Source organism: Mirounga leonina, unplaced genomic scaffold (assembly GCF_011800145.1).
Source record: "Mirounga leonina isolate KUSES-001 unplaced genomic scaffold, KU_Mleo_1.0 Mir_174, whole genome shotgun sequence".
NCBI lineage: Eukaryota > Metazoa > Chordata > Mammalia > Carnivora > Phocidae > Mirounga > Mirounga leonina.
Window position 1 is genome coordinate 1,605,430 of NW_023270451.1, and position 27,011 is coordinate 1,632,440.

The 27,011-nt window shown below is 35.3% G+C and overlaps 1 protein-coding gene across 2 annotated transcripts in view; it reads left to right on the top strand.

The window, feature by feature from the left end:
* The window catches only part of COG5 (component of oligomeric golgi complex 5), a 307,147-nt gene that overhangs the window by 24,864 nt on the left and 255,272 nt on the right, over nucleotides 1–27,011 (top strand). For both annotated transcript variants that reach the window (XM_035020357.1, XM_035020356.1), the window contains exon 6: nucleotides 16,091–16,211. In XM_035020357.1, coding sequence (XP_034876248.1) covers nucleotides 16,091–16,211 — 121 coding nt within the window. The remainder of the gene's footprint in view (nucleotides 1–16,090; nucleotides 16,212–27,011) is intronic.

The window sequence follows — 27,011 nt, forward strand, 5'->3', positions numbered from 1 at the left end:
TTTATTTATTTATTTATTTATTTATTTATTTATTTATTTATTTATTTATTTATTTAAGATTTTATTTATTTGACAGAGGGGGAGAGAGAGAGAGCACAAGCAGGGGGAGCAGCAGGGAGAGGAAGGAGTAGGCTCCCTGCAGAGCAGGGATTCTGATGTGGGGCTCACTTCCAGGACCCTGGGATCATGACCTAAGCCGAAAGCAGCTGCTTAACCAACTGAGCCACCTAGGCGCCCCTATTTATTTTATTTTAGAGAGAACACACACGTGAATGGGGTGAGGGACAGAGGGAGGGAGACAGAATCCTCAAGCAGACTCCCGCCCAGCATGAAGCCCCATGTGGGGCTCGATCCCAGGATCCTGAGATCATAACCTGAGCAGAAATTGAGAGTTGGATGCTTAACCTACTGTGCCATCCAGGTGCCCCATCTTCCAGTTGGGTTTCAGTTACTGCACTCCTACTGATGCTCAAGCTATCAGTTTGATCATTTGGAATCCATTCAAACTGGCTTTGTTTTTTCGGTGAGCCATTGCCATTTTTGAAAGTATCTTTATTCTTTGAGGGTGATGGAATGTTCTAGACCCATTCTGATGCTTCCTGCTAGAAGAAATAGGATTAATTAACTGCTAGGCATCCTGGTTTTTTTTTTAAGATTTTTACTTATTTGACAGAGAGAGACACAGTGAGAGAGGGAACACAAGAAGGGGGAGTGGGAGAGGGAGAAGCAGGCTTCCCGCCGAGCAGGGAGCCCGATGTGGGACTCGATCCCAGGACCCTGAGATCATGACCTGAGCTGAAGGCAGACGCTTAACGACTGAGCCACCCAGGCACCCCGGCATCCTGGTTTCTTTTAGTGAATAATACTATAAACCAAAATTTGAATGTAGGGGAATTGATGAGAATTGATGCTGTTAGCAGCTTTTTATAATGGACATAGCAGAAGTTATTTTTTTATGCTCATTAATTCACATTGATTTTTTTGTATTACGTTGAAGAGTTTACCATCTTAATCATTTTTAAGTGCACTGCTAAGTATATGAACATTGTTGTGTAACAGATCTCCAGAACTTTTTCCTCTTGTAAAACTGAAACTCTAAATGCCTTAAATATGAATTTCTCTTTCTCCCTCCTGTCTTCCCTCTTAGAGCCCACCTTTCTTCTTTCTGTTTCTTTTTGACTAGTTTAGCTATTTATATGAGCAGAATATAGAATATTTGTCCTTTTGGCTTATTTCATTTAGCTTAATATCCTTGAGGTTTATCTGTGTTTTAGCATGTGACAGAATTTCCTTCTTCTTTAAGACTATACCTTCCTTTGTATGTATAGACCACATTTTCTTTATTCATTAATCCATTGATGGACATTAGGGTTGCTTCCACCTCTTGGCTATTATGAAGAATGCTGCAGTGAACATGGATGTGCATATATCTCTTGAGATCCATTCTGCTTTGAATTGATTTGGAGATATACCCAGACCATATGGTAATTCTATTTTTAATTTCTTGTGGATCCTCCATCCTGTTTTCAGTAGTAAGCTGTACCAGTTTGCATCCCTACCAGTAGTGCCCGTGTTCTCTAGCTTTTCTGCATTCTCGTCAGCACTTGGTATTTTTTGTTCTTTTGGTACTGGCCATGCTAATGGGTGTGAGGTGGTATCTTGTAGTGGCTTTGACTTTTATTTCTACTACGATGAGTGATATGGAGCATCTTTTCATATGCTTGTTGGCCTAGGTATATCCTAGGAATGGGATTGCTAAGGTTATAGGATTTCTGATCTTTGGCCTTATTATGTAATGCCAAACCATTTTCCCTAAGAGTTATGTCATGCATACCAGCAGTATATGAGTTGGCGTTAGTTTGTATCATTGCCAACATTTAGGGTTGTCAAACTTCTTATTTTTTGCCACTTTTGGGTGTGCTGTCGTTTCTGTTTCGCTTTTCAGGGAAGTAATTACTAAAGAGACTGAATACCTGAGATAAGTCCTCTGTTGTGGTTTCAAATAAACCTTTGTGCTTGTTCTTTCTTTTATTTTCTCTCTTTCTTTCTTTCTTTCTCTCTTTCTCTCTTTCTGATATCTAGCTGGATAGAAGTGAAATTTACCATTTTTTTGTTCTAGGATTGGTGTTTTATTTTTCTTTTTGTCTTGTTTAAGAGAACTTTCTCTACGCTGAGCTCATGAAGATATTCTGTATTGTCCTATGTCCTGTGTTTTGGTCTATAATTTACCTGCAGTTGTTTCTAAGTTTACTGATCTATTTTTGTAAAGTGTCTGATCTGCTGTTACTTCCATCCTGTGTGTTTTTGATTTTACATATTTTTCATCTCTTTTTGTCTTTTTATATCTTTCCTTTCTAAATTTTACACTTCTTGAATGTATAGAGTATGTTTATAATAGATATTTTAGTATTCAGATCTTCATTATTTCTGGGTCTGCTTTTGTTGATTGACCTTTCTTCTTGTTATGGGCTTTATTTTTTTACTTATTCATGTGCCTGGTAAGTGAGGACTGGTTTTAATTCTTTGTTAGTGCATGTCCAGAGCAGCCTTTAGTCAGGCTAATTTATAGGTTAGTCCTAAACGTTTACTTCTAGGTCTTTATACTGTGAGCTTTGTGATTTGTTTCAGTAATTCTTTACCTGTGTTTTCTCTTACACATGTACAGATTGGTACTTCCTTCCTGTCCAGTTCTCTGTCCATAAACTCCAGCTTTTTTGGTTCTTCTGAAGTCTGATCTCTGTTTCCTCACTGTGGAGAGACTGTCATGTTCTGTTTCCCTTACTTTCCCGTTGCTGGCGCCTGAAAATTGTCTCCCCGCAGGAAACTAGGATAGTTAAGTTCATTTTCTTTCTTTTCTTTTTTAAAAGATTTTATTTTTAATCTCTACACCCAACATGGGACTCAATCCCACAACCCCGAGATCAGAGTTGCATGCTGCACCTACTGAGCCAGCCAGGTGCCCCAAGTTCATTTTCTTTGTTTTCTTTCTTCCAGGGATCACAGTCCTGTGCTATCTGTTGTTCATTGTCTGAAAATGATTTCATGTACTTTGTGCAGTTTTCTGGTTGTTTAAGATGGGAGTGTAAATCCAGCCTATCATTCCATCACATTGGAAGTAGAAGTTGCTTTCAGTTTTAAAAATGGAGTTGTAAGTCACATGCTATAAAATTCACCACTTTAAAGTGTATTTTTAAGTGTAAAGTGAGTGGTTTTTACTATTGTCACAAGGTTGTGCAACTAGCACATCTAATGTCAAAACATTTTCATTACCCCAAAAAGAAACTTTATGTCCACTAGTAGTCACTCCCCTTTACCCATGCCCTCACCAACTCTCTAATCTGCTGTTTGTGCCCATGGAGTTGCCTATGTTGGACATTTCATATAAATGCATCATACATTATGTGGCATTTTTTGTCTGGTTTCTTTCACTCGAAAGCATAAAGCTTTCAATGTTCATCTTTGTTGTAGTATGTGTCAATACTTCATTTCTTTTTAAGAACAAATAATATTACATTATATGGACATACCACATTTTTGTTTATCCATCCAGTTTGTTTTCCCATCACCTGATGGACATTTGGGTAGTTTCTACTTTTTGACTATGATAAATAAGAACTGTTATAAATATTTTTGTATAGGTTTTTGTGTGGACATATTGTTTGCAGTTATTTTGGGTGTTTACTTGAGAATATGCAAGGTCATATGCTACTTGTTTAATATTTTGATGTATCAAATTAATATGTGTACAATGTTAAATTTAGACGGTGTTATATGTCAGTTATTTCTCAATCTCTGGAAAAAGAAACTTTTTGAGGAATGCCAAACTGTTTTCCAAAGCAGCTGTACCATATTCCATTCCTGCCAGCAATGTATGAAAGTTTCAATTTCTTTATTTCTTACAACACTTCTTTTTAATATAGCCATCTTACTGGGTATGAAGTAGTACCTCATGGTTGTTTTATTTTCTTTTTAATTTTTAAAATTTATTTTTTAAAGATTTTATTCATTTGAGAACTTTGAATTTCCCTTATGACTAAAGATATTGAGCATCTTTTTTTTAGTTTTATTTTTTATTTAACAGAGAGAGAGAGAGAGCACAAGTAGGCAGAGTGGCAGACAGAGGGAGAGGGAGAAGCAGGCTCCCCGCCGAACAGGGAGCCCGATGTGGGGCTCGATCCCAGGACCCTGGGATCATGACCTGAGCCGAAGGCAGCCGCTCAACCGACTGAGCCACCCAGGCGCCCCGATATTGAGCATCTTTTACTGTGCCTATTGGCCATTTTAAAAAATTATTTTATTATTTTTTTTACAGTGTGTTATTAGTTTCAGGTGTACAATACAGTGATTCAACAATTCCATGTATCACTTGGTGCTCATCACAATAAGTGCACTCCTTAATCCCCATCATCTATTTAACCCACCCCCCACCTACCTCTACCCTCTGGTAACCATCAGTGTTGGTGGGAATGCAAGCTGGTGCTGCCACTGTGGAAAACAGTATGGAGGTTCCTCAAGAAGTTAAAAATAGAATTAACCCTATCGTCCAGCAATCTCACTACTGGGAATTAACCCAAAGAATACAAAAAACTAATTCAGAGGCATACCTGCACCTCTATGTTTACAGCAGCATTAATTTATGATAGCCAGGAAATGGAAGCAACCCAAGTGCCCATCAATCGATGAATGGATAAAGAAGATGTGGTATATATAACACAATGGAATGTTATTCAGCCACGAAACAAATGAACTCTTACCATTAGCAACAACATAGATGGAGCTAGAGAATATAATGCTAAGCCAGATTAATCAGAGAAAGACAAATACCATATGATTTCATTCACATGTGGAATTTAAGAAGCAAAACAAATGAGCAAAGGGAAAAGGAGAGAGAGACAGACCAAGAAACAGACTGTTAATTATGGTGCCTGTTAGCCATTTGTATATCTTCTCTTATTCAGATGTCTTGCTCATTTTATTTATTTTTTTTAAAAGATTTTTGTTTATTTATTTGGGAGAGAGAATGAGATAGAGCATGAAAGGGGGGAGGGTCAGAGGGAGAAGCAGACTTCCTGCTGAGCAGGGAGCCCGATGTGGGACTCGATCCCGGGACTCCAGGATCATGACCTGAGCCGAAGGCAGTCGCTTAACCAACTGAGCCACCCAGGCGCCCTGTTTTGCTCATTTTAAAAGTTGGTTTTTGACCTACTTCCTTCCTTCCTTCCTTCCTTCCTTCCTTCCTTCCTTCCTTCCTTACTGTTTATTATTTTCTTCACTTGGAAGATATCATTCCATTATGTTCTGCCTTCTATTTTAGTTGTTGAAAAGCTTTCATTCTGACCTGGACTTTTGAAGGTAATCTGTAGTTTTCCTCTGGCTTCTTTTAGGATTTTCTCTTCTTTTTGATTCCCTTCAGTTTTAGAATATGGTTCCTTTTTATTCGTGTCAATTCTTTTTCCATCTGTGGGTTTATCTCTTTCATCATTTCTAAGCCATGATTTCTTCAAATATACATCATTCTCTCTCTCCTTTGTCTTCAGAATCTGATAAATATATGCTCAACTTTCTTTGTCATCCAAGTCATTTACTCACTTTTCCTTAGTCTATGTGTTTTTGTCTTTCCTGGACTTTTTTCTGATTGTATTTTCATTTCATTAATTCTTTCTTTCGCCAATTATAGCCTGTGATTAAACTAGCCTATTATTATTTTGCTAAATTTTGGTAATGTTTATTTTATTTTTAGAAGTTCTATTTTTATTTTCCTGAAATGCTGTATGATCCTGTTTCTTGTGTTCTGACTTTTACTTCTTTGTATCTATACTGCTGAGGTTTTCTGTTACCTGACTCTGGGAGGTACAGTATCTGTAGTGTTTGTGGGTATGTTTATTTTGTAGTATGTTTGCCTGTTTTGTGTAATAGAGTTCAATTTCTTTGGGTGCCTGATTATCTTTGCTGTGTCCTGGACACTTTTTTTTTTTTTTTTTTTTGAGAAGTTATTTTTTAGAATATCTGAGTCCTTCAGAGAAGGTTGGTTTTGTTTCTGCATGGCATCAGAAATCACTATAAGTCCAAGACAACATTAAATTTAATCAATTTTAACCATCTACTCCACTTGGCCTCTGAGGCTGTCAAGATGTAGGTTGTAGTTTTCCAAGATTAGCAAGTGTTCTCAGATTACAAGTGGATTTGCTTCTTTTCTTTCTGGATTCTCCTGTGCTTCACTTTTAGCTTGGTATCTCTATATGTCCTATCACTTCTTTGATGCTTTTTGGACATTTTTACATGTCATACAGCATTTTTAGTTGTTTTCAGTGGTAAGGTAACAACCTAGTCTGGCATACTGAAAATAGAAAACTCACATCTCATCTTTTTTCATAAAACAAACATCAGATTTTTTTATTTTCCTGATAAAATTATTCATTAGTTTCTTAACAAGAAATAGAATGAAGGGTCAAGTCCTCAGTATGGCATGTAAGCCCCTTCATGATATGGCCTCTGCTTGCCTTTATCAACTTTGCCTTTTACTAGAAATTCTCACATTCATTTCTTTGCACATTTTCTTTTTTCTCTAACTCAGAATGTTCTTGTCATTCGGCAGATTCTAATTGATGTGTCAATTCTTTTGTGAGGGCCTCTCCTGCCCTTCCTTTTGGCAAAGCAGAATATTTCTTTTTCATTTTTGGTTCCTTTAAAATCCTGTAGATACTTCCACTATAGTACTTTCTGCATAGCTTTTATCTTCTTTATACTCTCTTATAAGACTGAGCTCCTTAAGGGCTGTGATCATATATTATTTTTTTTTTTTTAAAGATTTTTATTTATTTATTTGAGAGAGAATGAGAGACAGAGAGCATGAGAGGGAAGAGGGTCAGAGGAAGAAGCAGACTCCCTGCCAAGCAGGAAGCCCGATGCGGGACTCGATCCAGGGACTCCAGGATCATGACCTGAGCCGAAGGCAGTTGCTTAACCAACTGAGCCACCCAGGTGCCCGTGATCATATATTATTAATATTTGAATCTCTAGCCCTAGCATAGCGTTATATACCAGACAGTTAAATGTTTAAGAAATGAGTAAAATGATCTTTTCCTTAGTCTGTGCCCTAGTTTTAATATTTTTCCTAAATATGTAGCATATGTTTCTGAACAAAACATACATGTATACTAATTTCTTTTTAATTTACTTATGCATCTCTCCTATAACAACTTGAGAAATACAGCATGTGGGAAGAGTTTGGATGTCTTAGTCTTTTTCAGATAGAGAAGAGATACTTTCAGGGATAGCTACTTAAGAGCATGTGGAGCAGTGAGGATGCATGGGAACCTGTCCTAACAGCCAAAGAGGAATCCTGAAACAGTGTGACACGTGTGTACAGTAAGACATTGCTTGGCCTGTAATAATATACCAACATTCATGCTTTTCTGTGACTCAGGCTCTGTGTGTTTGTATCTCTATCTGCTACTTTTTCTTTCTGCCATGTGGGAAAACTCATTCTCCTTTTCACTTGCTCATTGTTTCTTCTCACTCTTGCTGCTTTTGTTTCAAGGTTTCTGCTTATTGCCACTTTCCTTCCAGTAACAATTTGGGGCAGTTCTTATGCAAGACAATGTCATAGGCCACTGGTGACAGACTTGGTATAGTTTCTTTTGACCTACCATTGTTTCCCAATCTAATCAGTTGTGGCCAAGGTCTCAAGGCCCTATATGACCTGAGGTTTGGTGAACCGTGTATAAGGACCTGCCCAAGCTACTTTCCTGAGGAGTCTGGGCACTGCAAGTGCCCAGAACATTGTAAGAGTTCTCTCCTGCGAGTTAATGTTTTACTTTTATGTTAAGATATACATTAAAAAAATACCCCCTCATAGTTAAGTTGGGATTTAAATATTGCTTTTTTAGGATAACTTTCTCATTTTGTACTTAAATCATGGCATTATGTTCAGGGGAATTCTTTTTCGTGTGAAAGAATAAACTAACATGTAATGATGGTAGATTTATGTTTAATTTTAGGCAGTAAATTAAAATTTGATTTTTCAATTAAAATTTTAATTTTCATTCACGTCTTTGCTTTCAGCTCCAGATCTTAAACCTGTCAGAATCATGCATTTCTTTTTTTTCCCCCTTTGTTCAATACACTCCTTTGACAGTAAGTTTTAAGAACCTATTTATTTTTGCCTCTTATCTAGCTATTAGCAATAAGGGAAATTTCATGTTTATGCAGGATTTTATAATGAATGAAAATTTCAAGGATTCTGAATCATTTGACTTTTATAATAATTATGTTTAGAAGTTGCTTATCATCATTTTATGGATAAGTAAACCGAGGTTCTGAAAGTTACTTGCTGGAGTTCATAAAGCCAGTGTGCAGCACATTATAACTGCAAAATGAGATTTCTTTCTCTAAATTTAATATTCTTTGCTTTTGATTCTGTGGAATATATAAAAAAGGTAGACAGTATAGTTCCTGTTCTCCAGAAGCTTGCTGGAGGTAAAAAAATAAAATCAGGAACAAGTCCAGCTTCGTAAGTACTGATGCAGTACACTGGTCTAGGACTTCTGAGGCCTGACTGCTATTCTTCATCACTCGAGCAGCATGGTAGTGAAAGAACTTGAATATCTTTAACACCCCTCCCCCAGCTTTATTGAGTTATAACTGACATATAACATTGTATAAATTTAAAGTGTGTAACATGATGATTTGATACGTGTGTATATTGTGAGGTGATTACCACGATAAGGTTAGTTAACTCATCCTTCACCATACCTAATTACCAGTTTTGTGGTGGTAGTATGTTCTTTTATAATGAAAGTTTGGAGTGAGTCTGTGAATTCTCTTCCAGCTCTAAAATGCTATGATTCTGTGAAGCTGTGATCTTTTCTTTTATAAATGTTTTTATTTTTTATGGTTACACAAGGATGAGAAGTCAGGATTGTTTGTGTTTAAGATAAACACTTTTTATTTTTATTGTTATTTAATATGTGCCCTAATTTTCTTTTTTTTTTAAATTTTTTAAAAGATTTTATTTATTTATTCTGAGAGAGAGAGAGAGAGAGAGGCAGAGGGAGAAGCAGGCTCCCCACTGAGCAGGGAGCCCGATGCGGGACTCGATCCCAGGACCCTGGGATCATGACCTGAGCTGAGGGCAGACGCTTAACCATCTGAGCCACCCAGGCTCCCTATGTGCCCTAATTTTCTACCCCCTTATTTTAAAAGATATTATACTAGAGGAACAACTAAATTGAATAACTTTGGCCAAATTATTATAAAGGAAGAAAGAGAGGAAGGGAAAATAAAGAGAAAGAAATATGCCTGTGGACATTTTGGTATCTTTATTTCCAGTATTTAATTTTTCCTGGATTGACTCCTATGCAGGCTTACTTTAGGAAGGAAATTCATCTTAGAAATGTGCTGCCTTTAAAACTATTTTGAAGTCTAGGGGCTCTTTGGAAGCTTATTATGTTTTAACCATTTTTATTCTGTTCACTTTATTTAGTCATTTCTGTTTTGAACATTGGGGAGACTTTAATGTTCCTTTTTAATCTTTTTATTCTTTGAGCTCCTAATTCATTTAAATGCATGTGGTATAAGAAAGCAAGAAAGAAAGAGCTATGAAGTTGTTTTTGCCTTGAACATAAAATCACTATGATTGTTCTCTCAATTAGAAGAAAGTACTTTTACATTTAATTCTTTTTGCTTTTTATCCCCATTTCACTCTCTTTCCAGAAGCCTTTTCTTTCGCCAAGCAGAGGCTTCTGACTTCATCTATATACATGAATACATGAGTTGAATTTAATTATCACCCCAAGAATCATCTATCTTAGCTCATTTTAGTAACATTTTTTGCTTATGAACTGCCTCAGAGTTTTTCAGAAAGAAATTTTGAAGAGCTTATTATCTCTTACATAGAGTATTTAAATTTTTTTAACTTTAAAATTATATAAGAAAATGAGTTTTTTAACTTCCAGTGTAACAGCTTTGTTGAGATATAATCCACATACCTATTACATAACATTTTTATCTTTCAAATTATTTTTTTAACTTTTTATCATTTTACTTTTTAATTTTTTAAGTCATACACATATATTAGCTTTTTACTGGAAAGTTTTTAATTTAACTTTTTAACTTTGGAATTATATAAGTAAGGAAGTTTGAGAAAATGTTTGAATAAAGACAGAAGAAATCATGCTTAAAACATATTCTCTTTTCTGTGTTTATGTTTTATAAATACGTGGTTTTCATCATATAATTAAGTAGGGTCCTTTTTAGTTTTCAGTTAATGTGGTGTCAAATAATTTTATCTACTTTATTGTAGATAGAATTGGAATGATGCCTTATTTTACTGGCTGTATGATTATCCACCAAACAAATGAATGTGCCAGGAAGGAAGGAAGAGAAAGGTAACAGCAACATAAAATGCCAGTGTCCCCAAACACTGTAAAAACAGAGAGAGCAACTACCACAGCAAAACCAAAGAACCTGTGCTGTGGAAGTGATTTTGTGCTAGTTCTGGACCTCGCCTCCAAGGGGCATAGCTGCTTTTGTTCTGCTCTGGGAAAGCCACTGTCTGTGTAAGCAGTCCAACTACCTTGAGACCACCATGCTGTGACACGGAAGCCCCAGCTAACCATGTGGAGGTGATAGGTGCAGAAGCACTGAGGCACCAGACACGGGAGTGAAGCCCTCTGGTCCTGTCCAGACCAGCCTCTTTGTCAGCCGGATGCAGCAGAGTCAGTAATCCCAGGTGATAGCACAGGGAGCATATGAACCCTGCCAAAATTACCCACACAATTGTGAGACCGAACAAATCATTTTCAACCAGTAAGTTTTGGGTTGATTTTTTTTCTGCAACAGTAGGTATTGGTAGACCTGCCAAACTGATTTTCAAGTATAGAGACAGCCATCCAGAAAGAAGAATGCAGGGAAGATTGTTCCCATGAATCTTTCCTTGGGAATCTGATAGTGTACTTGAGAATGACTAGAGAAACACTAAAGACTGGTGATGAGCATTAGAGTTGAGATTAAGTGAAGGATATAAAGGGGAGTATCTCATGTAATGGCTGTATGTTTTGACAAAGCTCAACTGTAAAAAAAAAAGTAGGGAGAGCATGTGCAAAACATGTTTTTATAAACTATCCTCAGCTGTCATATTTGTGTTTGTAGTGTGGGTTTTGTATTGAGATAATGTTTTCTGTGTGTTGTGCAGCAAAGCAAATGCATAATTTTAAATTATTCTAATTCTGTTATTTCTCATGTCTCTGAGAGCCGGAAGTCTCTGTGGAAGAAATAATGTACAGATATAAGTTAGAAGAATAAGTAAACACCCTGTGCTCCTGATTTTTAATTGGAAATATCAGTATGAACTCATGAGGTATTTTAATTTTATCTTGACATATACATCACATATGTATATATTTTTGTACATATGTATATGTATAATATTAATCTGAAGATGTTTTATGTATATTATGGAATAAAGCAAATGAATATGTGATAATTTTTTTTTCTATTCTCAATTTATTTTACATGAAAGCGGCTTTTTTCACTTTCATTCTTGAAGATATGTTCATTGGATATAGAGTTCTAGGTTGACAGTTTTCTTTTAGCAACTTAAAGATGTGGTCCTTCTGTTTTTTGGTCCTTATAATTTTTTTTTTATGTAATTTGATTCTGACATTTCCTAGCTATGTCTGCTGAAAAGTCACAGAAATGAGCAAACCTAGTCCCAGAATGTGTTCTTGAAATGCTGCTGACTTCTAAAATAAACTGGGGCTTCTTTGATAAATCTTTGATTCCAGGGCATGAAATATATAAAATGATCCTGGAATATTTTTATACTATATATCAAGGAAGCTATCAGCCATTACTAACTAGAGTCAAGACCAAAGGATTGAGGAGCCAACTCAAAGAGCCTCTGGGATGACTAACAAGCTCAGTTTTAGCACTGGAAGTCCCGGGTCCCAGGAAACCTCTTTCTCAGGCATTTGGTACCATTGATCACCCTCAGAGGCTCCCACTGGCCACAAAGGGACAAGGTGAGCATCTGCAAGGGTAAGAGCTAAGTGGGTTGGCATCCTGTATTATGTCTAAATCTCTGAGTTCATACTGACAGCCCAAACAAAACCAAACCCACTAATTGTTCATCTTTAGTAGATATCAGGAAAACAGTCTTTAATTTTGAAATCTGATGAAGCAAGGGAAAGAATCAAGTATTTATTTTTACTTTTCTTTATGAACAGTACCACCAGGTAAACATATAGTAGGTGAGGTAAAGTTTCTTTTTATAGAAAATTTTATATGCTAGCAAGTAAAGACAAAATGATAGAATTGGAGTAATCTCTATATTTTAACGGATTTTGACATTGAGTATCAGTGACTGCTAACAACACAAAGAGAAAATCACACATGTGCTGCACATGCACCACTACCTAAGGAAAATACCCAAAATACTAAGCCTGAGTCTGACAAAGCTGCCTACATCCAACTGCCAATGTATGGGAAACACGCAAGACAGAGGTACATGTTCAGCTGCACAGTGGGACTGCATTCCGTGAAACCCAGCCTGTGGGAAATGTATAGGACAGATGGTCAAATATACTTAGCAGATTGTAAAGAAAAAGTAAGAGATGGTGAGGGAACCTATATGGATTAAAAAAAAGGGCGAGTTTAAACTATAGCAGTTAGGTATATACATTTCAGTAATAAAACCATAAATAAAAGTAAGGAAGTGATACCACAAAAACCGGAGTAGTGGTGTTTCTTGGTTGGGTTGGGAGAGTTAGAAGGGAATGGATGGAGGGTGTCATGACTGGGATAGGGTACATACATGGAGGGCTTCTGTAGTCGCTGACATGGTTCTGTCTTCTGATCTGCATGGTGGTTCCAAGTTCAGTTAGCTGTAATTTCTCTGTGTGGTTTTCTGTGTTTGTAATATCTATATCTATTTCAAAGACTATTTTAGAGCAATTTTAGGTTCACAGCGAAAGTAAGAGGAAGATGGAGGTGTCTCCCATATCCCCTGTCCCCACACATGCATGGCCTCCCCCTTAATCACCATCTCCCCCCTCCCAGAGTGGTACATGTGTTACAGTTGATGAACTTACATTGACACATCATCTCCCAAAGTCCATAGTTTACATCAGGGTTCACTCTTGGTGTACATTCAGTGGTTTGGGACAAATGTATGGTGACATATGTCAGTCATTATAGTGTTATACAAAGTATTTTTAGTGCCCTGAAAGTCCTCTATACTCTGCCTATTCATTCCTCCAAACTTTGGCAGCCACTGATCTTTTTCCTTTATAGTTTTGCCTTTTCCAGAGTGTTAGATAGTTGGAATCATACAATATACAGCCTTTCAGATTAACTTCTTTCACTTAGTAACATGAATTTAAGGCTCCTCTATGCCTTTTCCTGGCTTGATATCTCATTTCTTTTTAGTGCTGAATAATGTTTGTATTAAATTTGGTTATAAAAGTCCAAAATAAAAAATAAGGAAGGGAAATTGGAGTGGAGGCCACTATATTAGGAAATAGTGGTAAGTGATGCCTTATATATTATCTAAGACTTCTTGACTGAGGATTTTATTAAATGCTATCGTGAGAAGATTGAACATAATCTCTCAGTAGAGAGCCACTGAAGTTTATTAAAAAGAGGGGCTAGAGTGCTGAAAACTGTGTTTCTAAGAAGATAAACCTAGCAGGATGGATTTCAGGAAGAGATTGGAAAGCTAGTGGTACATCACATTGTGAAGGTGAAGGTGGTAAAGATTTGGATTATGTGATGCTTGTAGGAACAAAGATAAGGTAACAGTTGTGATATGCAACAGAAGAATAGTAAGACTTGATGATGGATGAAGTATGGTTAAAAATAAAAGCATTAGAAATAAGCTCAAAGATTTCATTTTTGAGGGCATATCCTTTATTGGACAGGTACTGGGGAATTCTAGAAGGACAGTTCTAGGTGATTAGACTAAAGTAAGATCTGGTGTTCCTCCTCATGATGTATTTAGAATCCCAGAGGAATGATCAGTAGGGATTCAACATTCCAACTGGTTCATTTAAAAACACTATTCTGACAAGCAAGAAACTGATAACGGTGGTTTTTTTTTTTTTTTTAAAGATTTTATTTATTTATTTGACAGAGAAAGACACAGCGAGAGAGGGAACACAAACGGGGAGTGGGAGAGGGAGAAGCAGACTCCCTGCTGAACAGGGAGCCCGATGCGGGACTTGATCCAGGATCATGACCTGAGCCGAAGGCAGTCGCTTAACCAACTGAGCCACCCAGGCGCCCTATAACGGTGGTTTTTGATAAGTGCATATTTGTGACAGAGATATGAGGGTGACTTTTTTTTCTTTTGAATCTTGAATTATGTGCTTATATTACTTATTCAGAAAATAAAATTTAATTAAAAGATAAAGATGCCCAAATCTTCCAATTTTCAGGGACAGATTCTTAGTTGGCATTCTTTTATCATTGTAAGTGCTTTAGACTGTAGTTACTCAGAAAAGCATTCAGGTGGGGTGCGGTGCTTGGGTGGCTCAGTCCTTAAGCGTCTGCCTTCGGCTCAGGTCGTTATCCCATAGTCCTGGGATCGGGCTCCCTGCTCAGCGGGAAGCCTGCTTCTCCCTCTCTCATTCCCCCTCCTTGTGTTCCCTTTCTCGCTGTGTCTCTGTCTGTCAAATAAATAAATAAAATCTTAAAAAAAAAAAAAAAGCATTGAGGTAAGCATATTTAGTAATTGGTCACCTTTGACTTACATATGTTTGTAAACATTGTATTTTTGAACAAATTTTATGTTTATGTGTCTCTGTATGTTGTGTGGGTGCACGTGTGGTTCTGGGTCTGGGTGTGTTTGTGTGTTTCATTCAGAAAAAAATGTTTAGGGCGCCTGGGTGGCTCAGTTGGTTAAGCGACTGCCTTCGGCTCGGGTCATGATCCTGGAGTCCCTGGATCGAGTCCCGCATCGGGCTCCCTGCTCGGCAGGGAGTCTGCTTCTCCCTCTGACCCTTCTCCCTCTCATGTGCTTGCTCTCTCTCATTCTCTCTCTCTCAAATAAATAAATTAAAAAAAAAAAAATCTTTAAGAAAAAAATGTTTATAGCTGGAGTCTCAACTCTTTTCCTAGTGCTTTTAATTCTTACTGCCTCCAGTGAATGATTTTCCTCCTTAGATGGGAGATGTTCTTCTCAACCAGCTTCAGGGCCATAAAGATGGTGGTAATGTAGCAGCACAGACTGTCTCTCTTCATTATCACTACTGATACTAAAGGTCACTACATATCTGTGATTCCATCAGTCTCCCCTCTTCTGTCTCTCCCTCAGGCCATTGCTCTGGACCCAGCTTCTACAATAAAGTGTCCTGAAATACATGAGTCTTCATTTTGTGTCTTAGTCTTTTGGCTAAATAAAGGTGAAATATTACATCTGGTGATGAAAAGAGAATAGGAGGTGCCATGTATATATGATAGTTTTTTTTGTTTTAATGACTTTCCTAATTTGTTATTAGTGATAAAAGAACCATTAGACAAATTCAAGGAGGGGACTTACTCCTTAGGTCTAGTGAAATCAGAAGTTTTAAGTCTGCTCCCCTGTGGACCCAGGAAAGAGAAACCAGGATTGGAAACAGAGGCAGTAGCTAAGCAGCAGCAGCAGAGTAGCTGTCAACCTTGGTTGCACGCGGGCACCACTGAGGATATTAAAAAGAAATACTGATGCTTCGTTCCCACCTCTAGATCCTGATTTAATTGGTCAGGGCTATGGTGTGGGCTTGGAACTTTTGGAACCTACACTTTCGAATTTAATATGAAGACTGCGAACCACTGGCCTAGAGAAGAAAACTGGTCTAGGACTGAGGAAAGGAGTTCCCAGGTTTCACAGCACTTTGATCCCCAAATCTCTTCTTTTGGGATAAACTAGAGTTTACTGTAAAATGATGCTTTCCAGGCTTTGTGATTTTTTAGGTTTCTGATGGGTAGAAAACACAAAAAAGACATGAATGAGTCGTTAGCATCTGGAAAGAATGGACAGATTCACAGCATAATAGCAATGAAACTTCATGGATTGATTACACTTATTTATTTTATTTTGATATTTACACAGGTTGCCTGTGATTTGCTTCGGAGAATAATTCGCATCTTATATCTCACTAAGAGACTCCAAGGACAACTGCAAGGGGGGAGTAGAGAGATAACAAAAGCTGCTCAGAGTCTTAATGAACTTGGTAAGTCCTCTTTTAATTAAAAAATTAGTAGAGTTTTACAGATTTTTCAGTCACTTGATTTGTTGGCTTTTGTTATCACCAGTAACAAATATTATTGAACAAATGTATTTAATAATTGGCTGTATACAACATTGTCACACTTTGCAAAATGGGTGAATAAAATTAGTTGATTTCTTAGAAATGCTGTTTATTTTTAAAATTCTCATACGGTAGAATTGGCCGTTTTTTTGGGTGTACACGCCTATGAATTTTAACACATGCATAGATTACTCATGTAATCGCCAGCACAGTCATGATATAGAATAAGTTTCATCACCCCAAAAATTTCCTCCTGCTATCCCTTTACAGTCTCACCTCCTCCCCTAACTTTGGCAACCATTGATTGGTTCTCCATCAGTTTAGTTTTATATTTTGGGGAATGTCACATAAATGGGATTATAAAGTATGTAACCTTTTGAGGCTGATTTTTGTATTCAGCATAATACCTTTGAGATATATCCAAGTTTTTATTTATACCATTGTTTGTTACTTGGTGTTTGGTGGAATATCATTGTGTGGTTTTACCACAGTTTATTGATTCAAGGACTGAAGGAAGTTTATGTTGTTCCTAGTTTTTGGTGATTATGAATAGAGCTACTGTAAACATTTGTGTACAGGTTTTCATGTGAACTTAATTTTCATTTCTGTAGGAGAAATTTTTTTTAGGTGACAAATCCTATGTTGACATTATGCCTAGAAGACTTATTGAATTCATTTCTTAATATGCTCATTCATCTTTCAAGTGTTTAAAACAGACTCTTGACATTCAAGGGTTTAACATTCATAGTTTTGACTATTAACAAGCTGCAAGGTCCATGATGATATAGTTCATATTTCAGGCAAAATTTTGAATAGCTACTGAGTGTACATAGAACTAACACCTGCATTTTAATGAGGCTTTGTGGTTTTCTTCTTTTCTTTGGGTACTCAGTAATTCTTCTGAAGTGGATGTGTTTAGTGATTTTGTACCTTTGTAGGTCCAGAGGTCTTTGATGATATCCAATTCAAGTATCAAGAGTCTACTTACTCTTCGTGGTATGCTTTGAAAATAATATCAGAAAGATATGCATTACATGTTATTTTTGAATTTTTCTGTCTTTGCTATTTCAATTACATAGTCAGGTTGTAATGCTTATTCCATATTTTTTACTAAAGCAGTATAGCCTCCTTCATAAATGATACTTGAGTATCAATTTTTAATGCTCAAATACATTGCCTAAGCATTGGGAATATCATTGGGAATATATCTAACTTGTGATTTAGTATGCTTGGAATATATTATATAAAAAATATTTACTTAAATTAAAAAAATTTAAGTTTTAAGTTCTAGTTAGTTAACAAAGTGTTATATTATTTTCAGGTGTATAATATAGTGATTCAGTACTTCTGTACATCACTGGGTGCTCATCACAGCTAAATGCACTCCTTAATCCCCATCATCTATTTAACCCATTCCCCCCACCTCTCCTCTAGTAATCATCAGTTTGTTCTCTATAGTTAAAGTCTGTTAAAAAGTTAATTTTTAATCAGTGAGTAACGCTTGAGTGTTTTTTTTTCACAATATGTGCTAAATGTAGGAGTGTAAAAATTCTAGTATAAGCTTTTATTTTTTGCTTTATCACATTTAATTTCTTTGCTCCAAAAATAATCTGTAGGATAATAGAATCATTAAAAACAGGCACAAATTATTCCAAGGTTTATTATGTATATTTGTCATCATTGACACTGTTCCATAATAAAAAATTGCTAGATTTTGATTATGACTGTCATTTTTTTCTAGAAAAAACAGATGCTGTAATGCAAATGGTGATGTCTTCTTTTTAAAAAAACAGACACAAGTATCAATCATAATGTTCTGAGTTGGTTCAGTGTAGAGTATAAACCCATTATCCTTCCAATGAGGCATTGGCTTTATCCAAAGTTTTTAAAATATTAAATGGTGAATAGTTGTTGAGAAAATATAGTTCATGGTGGAATTATCTCAAAATGGATTATAGTAACTTAAATTTTTTAACCTTTGCAGATTATATACCATTCAAAATTTGCAAAGACATCATCTCTTCATCATTCACCACTGTGGTTCAGTCTTAGCCAACCCTGGCATTGATAATAAGGAGAAGCCAAGAGGAAGATAAAGTTTCTTCTTTTGGAATTAATATGTTAATAAAAGTAATAACTTGGGAATCAGTATTACAATTACACATATATACAAAATGATATTTTATGATTGGAACATCTCTGAAATTATCAGTGTCTATATCAGTATGGTTCTGATTCTCATTAGAAAGAATAAAATGATGAAGAGTAGTAGTGTTTACACAGGCCCTTGAAATTAGCTTAAAATAATCTCTTAAACTTGAAAGGTCTTGATGGTTGAATTGCAGAGACCAGACGAAATACATTGTCATCTAGAAATTAAGTGTATTTTGAGGGACTGGAGGGAATGTAGAGTGACTGCTAAAGGCTACCAATTTCTCTTTGGGATGATGAAAATGTTCTGGAATTAAATAGTGGTGATTGTTGCACAACCTCATCAATATATGGAAAAGCTGCTGAATTGTGCACTTAAAACTGTTGAATTTTATGGTATTTGAATTATATACCAATATAAAAACTATATTCTGGTACCTGGTGACAATTATTTTATATTGGTACCTTTTCTTAAATTGAGGTCTAAATGACATTCAATAAACTGCACATATTGAAAATGTATAGTTTGGTAAGTTTTGACACGAAACATCACCAGCATCAAGGTAATGAACATAACTATCACTCCCAAAAGTTTCCTCCTGCCACTTGGCAAGCCTTCCTCAGGCATTTGCTGATCTTCTTTCTGTCACTGTAGATTTAGTTGGCACTTTAGAAATCATACAGTTTGTATGTGTTCTTGTGGCTTCTTCCAGTCAGTTAATTTTGAGATTTATCCATGTTGTTGTGTGTATCAATAGCTCCTTCCTTTCTTTTTCTGAGTAGTATTCCATCTATTAGATATCCCACAGTTGGCTTATCCATTAGCCTGTTGATGGATATTTGGGTTGTTTCTAGTTTTTGGCTATAACAAATCAAGCTGCTATGAACATTCATGTACAAGTCTTTGTATGGACATATATGCTTTCATTTATCTTTGATAAATACATAGGAATGGAATGGCTAGATCATATGGTAGATGTATGTTTAACTTTTTAAGAAATTGCCAAGGTGTTTTTCAAAGTAGTTGTAAAATTTTACATTCCTATCAGTAGTATATGAAAATTGTACTTCTCCACATGCTAACACTTGTAATAGTCAGTCTTGTTAATTTTAGCCGTTCTAATAGATGTATAGTGGTACTGTTTTGAGTTTACAAAAAATTTGAACTAATAAAGGAGTTTAGCAAGATTTCAGGATACAAGATTAATATACAAAAATTAGTTTTATTTCCATGTACTGTTAACAAGCAACTGGAAATTGAAATTCAAAAATACCAATTATAAATATGAAAAATATGAAATAGGTTGAATTTGACAAAAGATTCGTAAGACATATAGACTGAGAACTAGAAAACATTGTGAATGGTGAAAGAAGACATAAATTAATAAATAAACCTTGTCTGTGAAATGGAAGACTTAATATTGTTAAGATATCCATTCTCTCTAAATTGATCTATATGAATTCAATATGGTTATAATCTGAATCCCAACAGGTTTTTATTTAGAAATTAACAAACTGATTTGAAAATTCATATGGAAATGCAAAATATCTAGATAGACAAAGCTTTTAAAAGAGAACAAAGTTGGAAGATTAACCCTACCTGATTTGAAGACTTACTACAAAAACTTATAGTAAACAAGACAAAAAGATAGACAAACATACCAATGGAACAGAATAGTGAGTCTAGAAATAGACCTACACTTATATGAACAACTGATTTTTGACAAATTTAGCAGGGAGAAGGTAGTCTTTTCAGCAGATGGTACTGGCACAATTGGATAGCTATATGCGAAACAGTGAACTTGTAGTCATACCTCACTTCATATTAAAAAAATAAAATAAAACTAACTGAAAATGGATCATAGCCCTAAATGGAAAACCTACATTATAGAAAATCTAGAAGGAAATACAAGAGAACATTTCTGTGACTTTGTTTTAAGATTTTATTTATTTATTTGACAGAGAGAGACACAGCGAGAGAGGGAACAAAAGCAGGGGGAGAGGGAGAGGGAGAAGCAGGCTTCCTGCGGAGCAGGGAGTCTGATGCGGGGCTCAACCCCAGGACCCTGGGATCATGACCTGAGCCGAAGGCAGACGCTTAACAACTGAGCCACCCAGGTGCCCCTGTGACTTTGAATTAGAAAATGATTTCATAGATATATCATTCAAAGCACAATTCACACACAGAAAAACTGATAAATTAGATTTTATCAAAATTTAAAACTTCTGTTCTTTGAATGATACTATTAGAAGAATGAAAAGGCAAGCCATAAACAGGAAGAAAATACATGCAAAGTATGTATTTGCTAAAGGACTAGTGTCCAGAATATATAGAACACTCTACAACCTTGGTAAGAACACAAACAATGCAATTAAAAAATAGGCAAAAGATTTGTACAGACACTTCACCAAAGAAGATACATGGATGGCAGCTGTGCCTGTAAGGTGCTCAACATCATTAGGCATTAGGGAAACAAAAATTAAAATTGTACTAGTGTCTTACTGAGAATAAGCAGGATTAGCGCAGGCATACTTGGAATTTTTCAGGCAGACTGTTCTGCAATGATTTTTTAAAACTACTTAGTGTAGGTTTCAGGATTACATTGTATCATTGATTTAATGCTTTTCTTTAAGAAGAGTCCCAAGACTAGATGAAAATTTAGTTGGGCCTTACTACAAATTGATAACATTTTTTTGAGCATCGGCAAGATAATGTACTTAAAAATGTATTTTTAGTACCAACTACCCTTTAAAATTGTTGTTAGCCCATCAAATCAGGGTCTCTACATGATTCATAAGCTTGATATCTTTTCAGAATTTTTTGAGCAGCTTGGTAAGCTGTCATTGTGAACCAGAGGAAGGGACCTTCTTACAAATTAAATTGGTGTCTGAAATTACTTAAGATTAAACTATTGGAAAGGTTTTTGTAATATCAGTGTATCTAGATCAGGTTGAGTAACAGGTTTCCTTATTCCATGGAATGCATTTGTACTTTTTCTGCATTGAATCGAAGCTATAGTGGTGAAACCAGAAAGTGCTACATTTCCGCAATCAACATTATTTGTTTTCTCCTTTGGAACATTATGAGGTATTCTACCCATGATATAGACAACTTGACCTATCCACCATATACTCATTGGTAAGGAATCTAGTATACTCTTTGCTTTAGTGTTATCAAATGTTAAAATTCTGCTGGATACTGTTGGATTAGAATATTTAAATGTATTTTTTTAATTATGTTAATCACCATACATTACATCATTAGTTTTTGATAGAATATTTAATTGTAGAGAGAACATGGAAGACATAAATCTGTACTATTTTGATTTTAGGTAGATAATCTTTTCTTGTATACTAGTTGCCTTGGAGTTGTTGAGAAATTCAGTTTGAACCTAGTTCCTCTCTACTTGTGATTTCATTTAGATTCCTTACATTTTATTTCTCCTTATTTGTATTAGACCCTTACTTTTGGAAGTTTTTTTTAAACGATGAATCTTTAATTATCTTAAAGTTTACTAGGTGTTTTTGAGAGTCATGACTACCAAGAGCCAATATTTACCTTGTGAAGTTACCATAATTAGGGTTTATTTCTCTCTCACTTTTTCTGGCTTAGAAACTTTATTTTGCCAACAGTGAGAATTAATAATGTGTATGGATATTTTATTGCCTGACTTGTAAAGAAGGCATTCATTTGACTTACAAAAATACATAATAAGAAAAAATACATAAAAAGAATGAGCAACAAATCAGAGACCAGCAATACGAGTGAAAAAGGGTTGATCCATAGAGGGATCGCAGCCCAGCTTTTTGTGAGTCTTGAGTTGAGGCAGAGATGATTCATAATTCATCCCCCTCCTCCCATTGATAGGCATTCTTTTCACAGCTTTTGGGGAGAAATGGGATAGGGGATTCATATATAGGTAGGGGTGATTGGAGCTCTCACCAACTGTAATGACAACTCATCCTTCTGAAATTTTCTTGATTCTGCTTCATCTTTCCCTTCATATTAACCAAGTTCACAGGATACTGGTTTATAATCCAGAACACTGTTCATTAATTTGCAGTGAGGTATGTGCTGTTCGTTGGGCTGAACACATTTAATTTTCTCTCTGGATGGATTAAGTGGAAAAACAAATTTGTAATCAGAGACTTGTTGGTAGAATTTGAGTTAGATCAAGGGAAGCTGGTTGTATGATTCAGATATTTGGCGCAAAGTGTGATAAGCCTGATGCTTACATCTTCACATTAATAATGTGCCTACTTTTACCTGGAGTTCTGAATAAGTCTTGGGTCATGGGAAACCTCTCTTTGTCACTGCCAATCTCTTGACTCTGTATTTCTTGTTTTATGCTTCATGTTGTTGACTGTCCCTATTTAGTTTATATGTTATTATAGCCAAGTGTAGGACACAATAAAATTGATTAGGTTTCTGCTTCCAATTAAAATTATATCTCAGTGCTGAGTACAGTTATATTCCAGATATGAATTGGGAGTTTGAGTGTTCCCTAAATTTTAGTCATACATTTGGTCTCTTGAACTTTAGAATGATTTTCTGCTAATCCCACTTGCTGGAAGAAACTTGTTAGTATTTAAATACTTAAGATTTATATGTTAATATGATAAGCTTTGTATCTTTTTATAGTATTGATGCTTTCTAAACAGAAATATAATGTCTTCTCATTCATTCCAGTCTGTTTTTATATTTTCAAAGATTTTTAGTTTTAAAATAATATATGTACATCATATATATTGTGTTTTATGATAACTTTATTTCTAGGTAGTTTAAAAATTTTTAGTTCCTAATTAATTTTTACTTATCCTACAAGTAGGGATTGGAGGAGAAAAAATTTTCCATAAAAAAATAAGCAGAGCATACTTTCATGTGGACTCTCTAGTCTTTTTTTTTCTCTCGTCTTTTTATGAAAATCATGATTTATGATTCATTTAGTTTATTTAGCAAATAGGTTTCAGTACACATAAGCCCTGTAGCTTTGTAGGAACCTGGTATAATATGAGTAAATGTAGTTTTTGTGTTTGAGAAGTTTAAGGTATATCCTTATCTGAAACGAAGCTTAAAACTGATAATGACAATGATGATGTTATTATTATTGTTATTATTATTATTCTCATCGTCCATGGGAGAAACCAGTCTCCTCTCTTCCCAGCTTTCTCATCTTGGTTCATCTGCATTTTCCATGAAAAGATAAGAAAAAAGCTCCACTCAATTTCTCACCATAAGACTTAGATAAATTCATTTGTTCATTCAGCCCATATTTATTGAATGCCTGCTATGTGTGCCATGTGCTGTTCTTGATATTGCAGATATATCAATGAACAAAACAAAAGCAGTGCCCCTCCCCTTTATAAGAGCTTATATTCTAGTGGGCTCTAGGTCATATGCCTGGTATATCTGTAAAAATCTGATGGCAGAGCCTGACCTCTTAACCACCAGTGCTGTACTCTTTTCCTTAAACTCTATAGCATCATTCAATTACTTTACAAAAGGCATTGCTGCCTTTAGTAGATCTCAGGGTCCTTTAAAAAAAAAAAAAAAGGATAAAAAAATGACATTTAAGATATACCGTGTTTATGTAATATATTTTATGTTGTGATTATTGGTTGACTGTTGTTAGTAACATCTGTATAAAAGCTTTATTGATTTAACATTTAAAGATCATTTTTTAAAAAAGTATAACCGAGCATAAGTTATAATTAAGCAGTTGGATATAATAGAAATTAATTTTTATTATGTCCTGTTTTCTGAGTTTTATAATGTTGCTAAGCTGCGATACATTAGTACCATGTATCATGAGAAAATATTCTGTAAACCAAATTTATCAGAGAAATATTTTGGGAAATATTTAATGTAGAAGGAAAGGATTATCTGTATGTTTGTTTCACCCACTACTGTTCGTTTTGTAACTGATATTTTCTCAATCTAGTAAAACAGTACTTACAGGCAAACAGTTCTGATTTATGCACAGGTGAGAGAAGTATGATTTATATAATCTTTGCCATGTACTAGGTGACTGATAATTTCCTGAACTGATTAATGTTTTTTGAGATGTCTACAAGATGATGTTGTTGATGAAAATTTCAGAAAGTTTTATTATTTCAAGCTTACTAAAATTTTCTTCTGATAGGAAAATTTGTAAATATGCCATATAACTATTTCCAGTATTAAATTAGGCCCGAGGTGATTTCTTAAATGCATTTAATACACGCATGGGTTTTTTTTGTGACAACTTCAAGGTGGAGAGTTCAATATGCATTTTTCAGCCTATATTGTAATCACCTGTGGTGATAAACATTTTCAGTAAGTATGTTTGCTTTAGATGGCCTCTAAATTACTTACATATGTGACTGGATTCAGCTACCACCAGGTGGGGGTGATGCTGTGTTCAAATCCAAATGTTCAGAATAGTGGACTTATGTTTAGGTATGGGTTTGCCTGTTATAGAGATAAGCATACTAAAATTATACACTACCCCTCTTTTTAATTAATGAAATTTAATGTTACTAAAGTTTATATTTAACAGATGATAACCACACAGCGTTTATGATCCTATTTTACTGGTTTTATCTTTTATCACATAGTATCAAAAAAAGCAGGATAACATTCAGACAAAACAAGCAGTTTACTTTTTGTTTTAAGATTTTATTTATTTATTTGAGAGAAGGAGAGATAGAGCGAGAGTGGGAGGAAACAGCAGAGGGAGAGGGAGAGGCAGGCTCCCCTTGAGCAGGGAGCCTGATGCGGCACTCGATTCCAGAACCCTGGGATCATGACCTGAGCCAAAGGCAGACACTTTTACCGACTGAGCCACCCAAGAGCCCACAGCTTACTTTCTGTAAACTTTAGAATATTTTCATACATTTCAAAGTTACAGTAGTATTTCTAGGTGTATGTTTTATTACATATGGTCATTTAATGCTTATGGAAGCTCTGTATTGCACCTTACTATTTGTCATCCCTTGCTGGAACATTTATGAGTATTTGAGAATGATTTATTTAGTGTAAGGTTCTTCAGACTAGTAATGTATCAAATTTTTTTATATCTTGGTTCTAAAGGTTTGTTTTTTGTCTTTTTTTTTTCCCATTTGGATGCTTAACCCAGTAGTTCTCAACCTCTTTTCCGTTCCAGTATTTATATCATTAATAATGTTAAGTTTTAAATATTATGGATATGAAGAGTGCCTCAGAAATACAGGCTTATTATTTTATTGACCTTTTTTTTCTTTTTACTGGATTATTTTATTGACTTTTCCTTAAAAATGGTGTTAGCCTACTTAGTGAATTGCATTTGGATCTCTAAGTCTGATATTTTTTGGGAACTTAGGTGGGATGTTCTACTTTTCATTGCCATTATACTTCATTACTTTATATATAAAAAAGCCTAGAACTACATGCAACATTTTTATCAGTCTTTGGTTTGGTAAATTAAATTTAGCTATAGGCTAAAAGTGTTTGATGTAAATTTATGATTGTAGGTATATTTATGGAGTTTAGCATTTTATTTGATTTTTTTATTTTTTCAAAGATTTTATTTATTTGAGAGAGAGAGAGTGAGCACGAGTGGGGGAGAGGAGCAGAGGGAGAGGGAGAAGCAGATGCCCCGCTGAGCAGGGAGTCAGATGTAGGATGGGGCACTGGAAAGGCAGATGCTTAACAGACTGAGCCACCCAGGCGTCCCCAGAGTTTAACATAATACCATGAAAACAACAGGAATGATATTCTGAGAGACATGTTCAGTAAAACAGGATGCAGTTTTATTCATTTGTTTTAATTTCTATGTTACAGACTTGAAATTTGTTGCAGTGAATCAGAAATATACTTTTCTACCATATCTAAATGGAAGATAATGCTGATAATATAATTTTATTATCACAACTAGGAATATGTTCAGTGGTCAGTTGTGATCTATATTATTTACATTTTAACACTAAAATTAATACATCAATATATTAAAATAATTCCACTTTGTGGGGAAAAAAATCCTGGTATCATTCTGTCTGGGAAACCATTCTCTAAAATCCAATTAGTTAATACCATATATAACTCAAAATGGCCAAGTTTGTTAGCTAGGGATATAGCTTATGGCTAATTTATTCTGGTGAGTACATTAAGAAGGCGTGATGCTCAGAATGAGATGGTACATGGAGATTAATAAAGATTTTTCTGTAGCATTTACAGGGATTGGTAACATCTGCTTTGAAAAATCTCTATATCTAAATTATGTGGTCTGCATCTCTGGAGATTCAGTTTTTTAACTTCTCAAGTTTATCAAGAGCTGCTGCTTGAGGAAAATGCTGAATTTGTCAGCAACTATTCCTGAACACCTCTTTCATCTGTCTGTTTTAGGAAAGAGCGGTTGGATAGGATCTTTATTTTTCAAAACAGGATGCCAACTCTTACATTTTAATTTGGTTTCCAAAACATATGGATCTATACTCCATCAATGTAATATACGTTATTGTCTTCCCAAATCCTTTTTCCCCTTCTTCTTCCTTTCTGGCAGAGTTCAAGATTTGTTGAGTTTTCATCTTAGTAACCCTGGGCTCAGGGAAGGG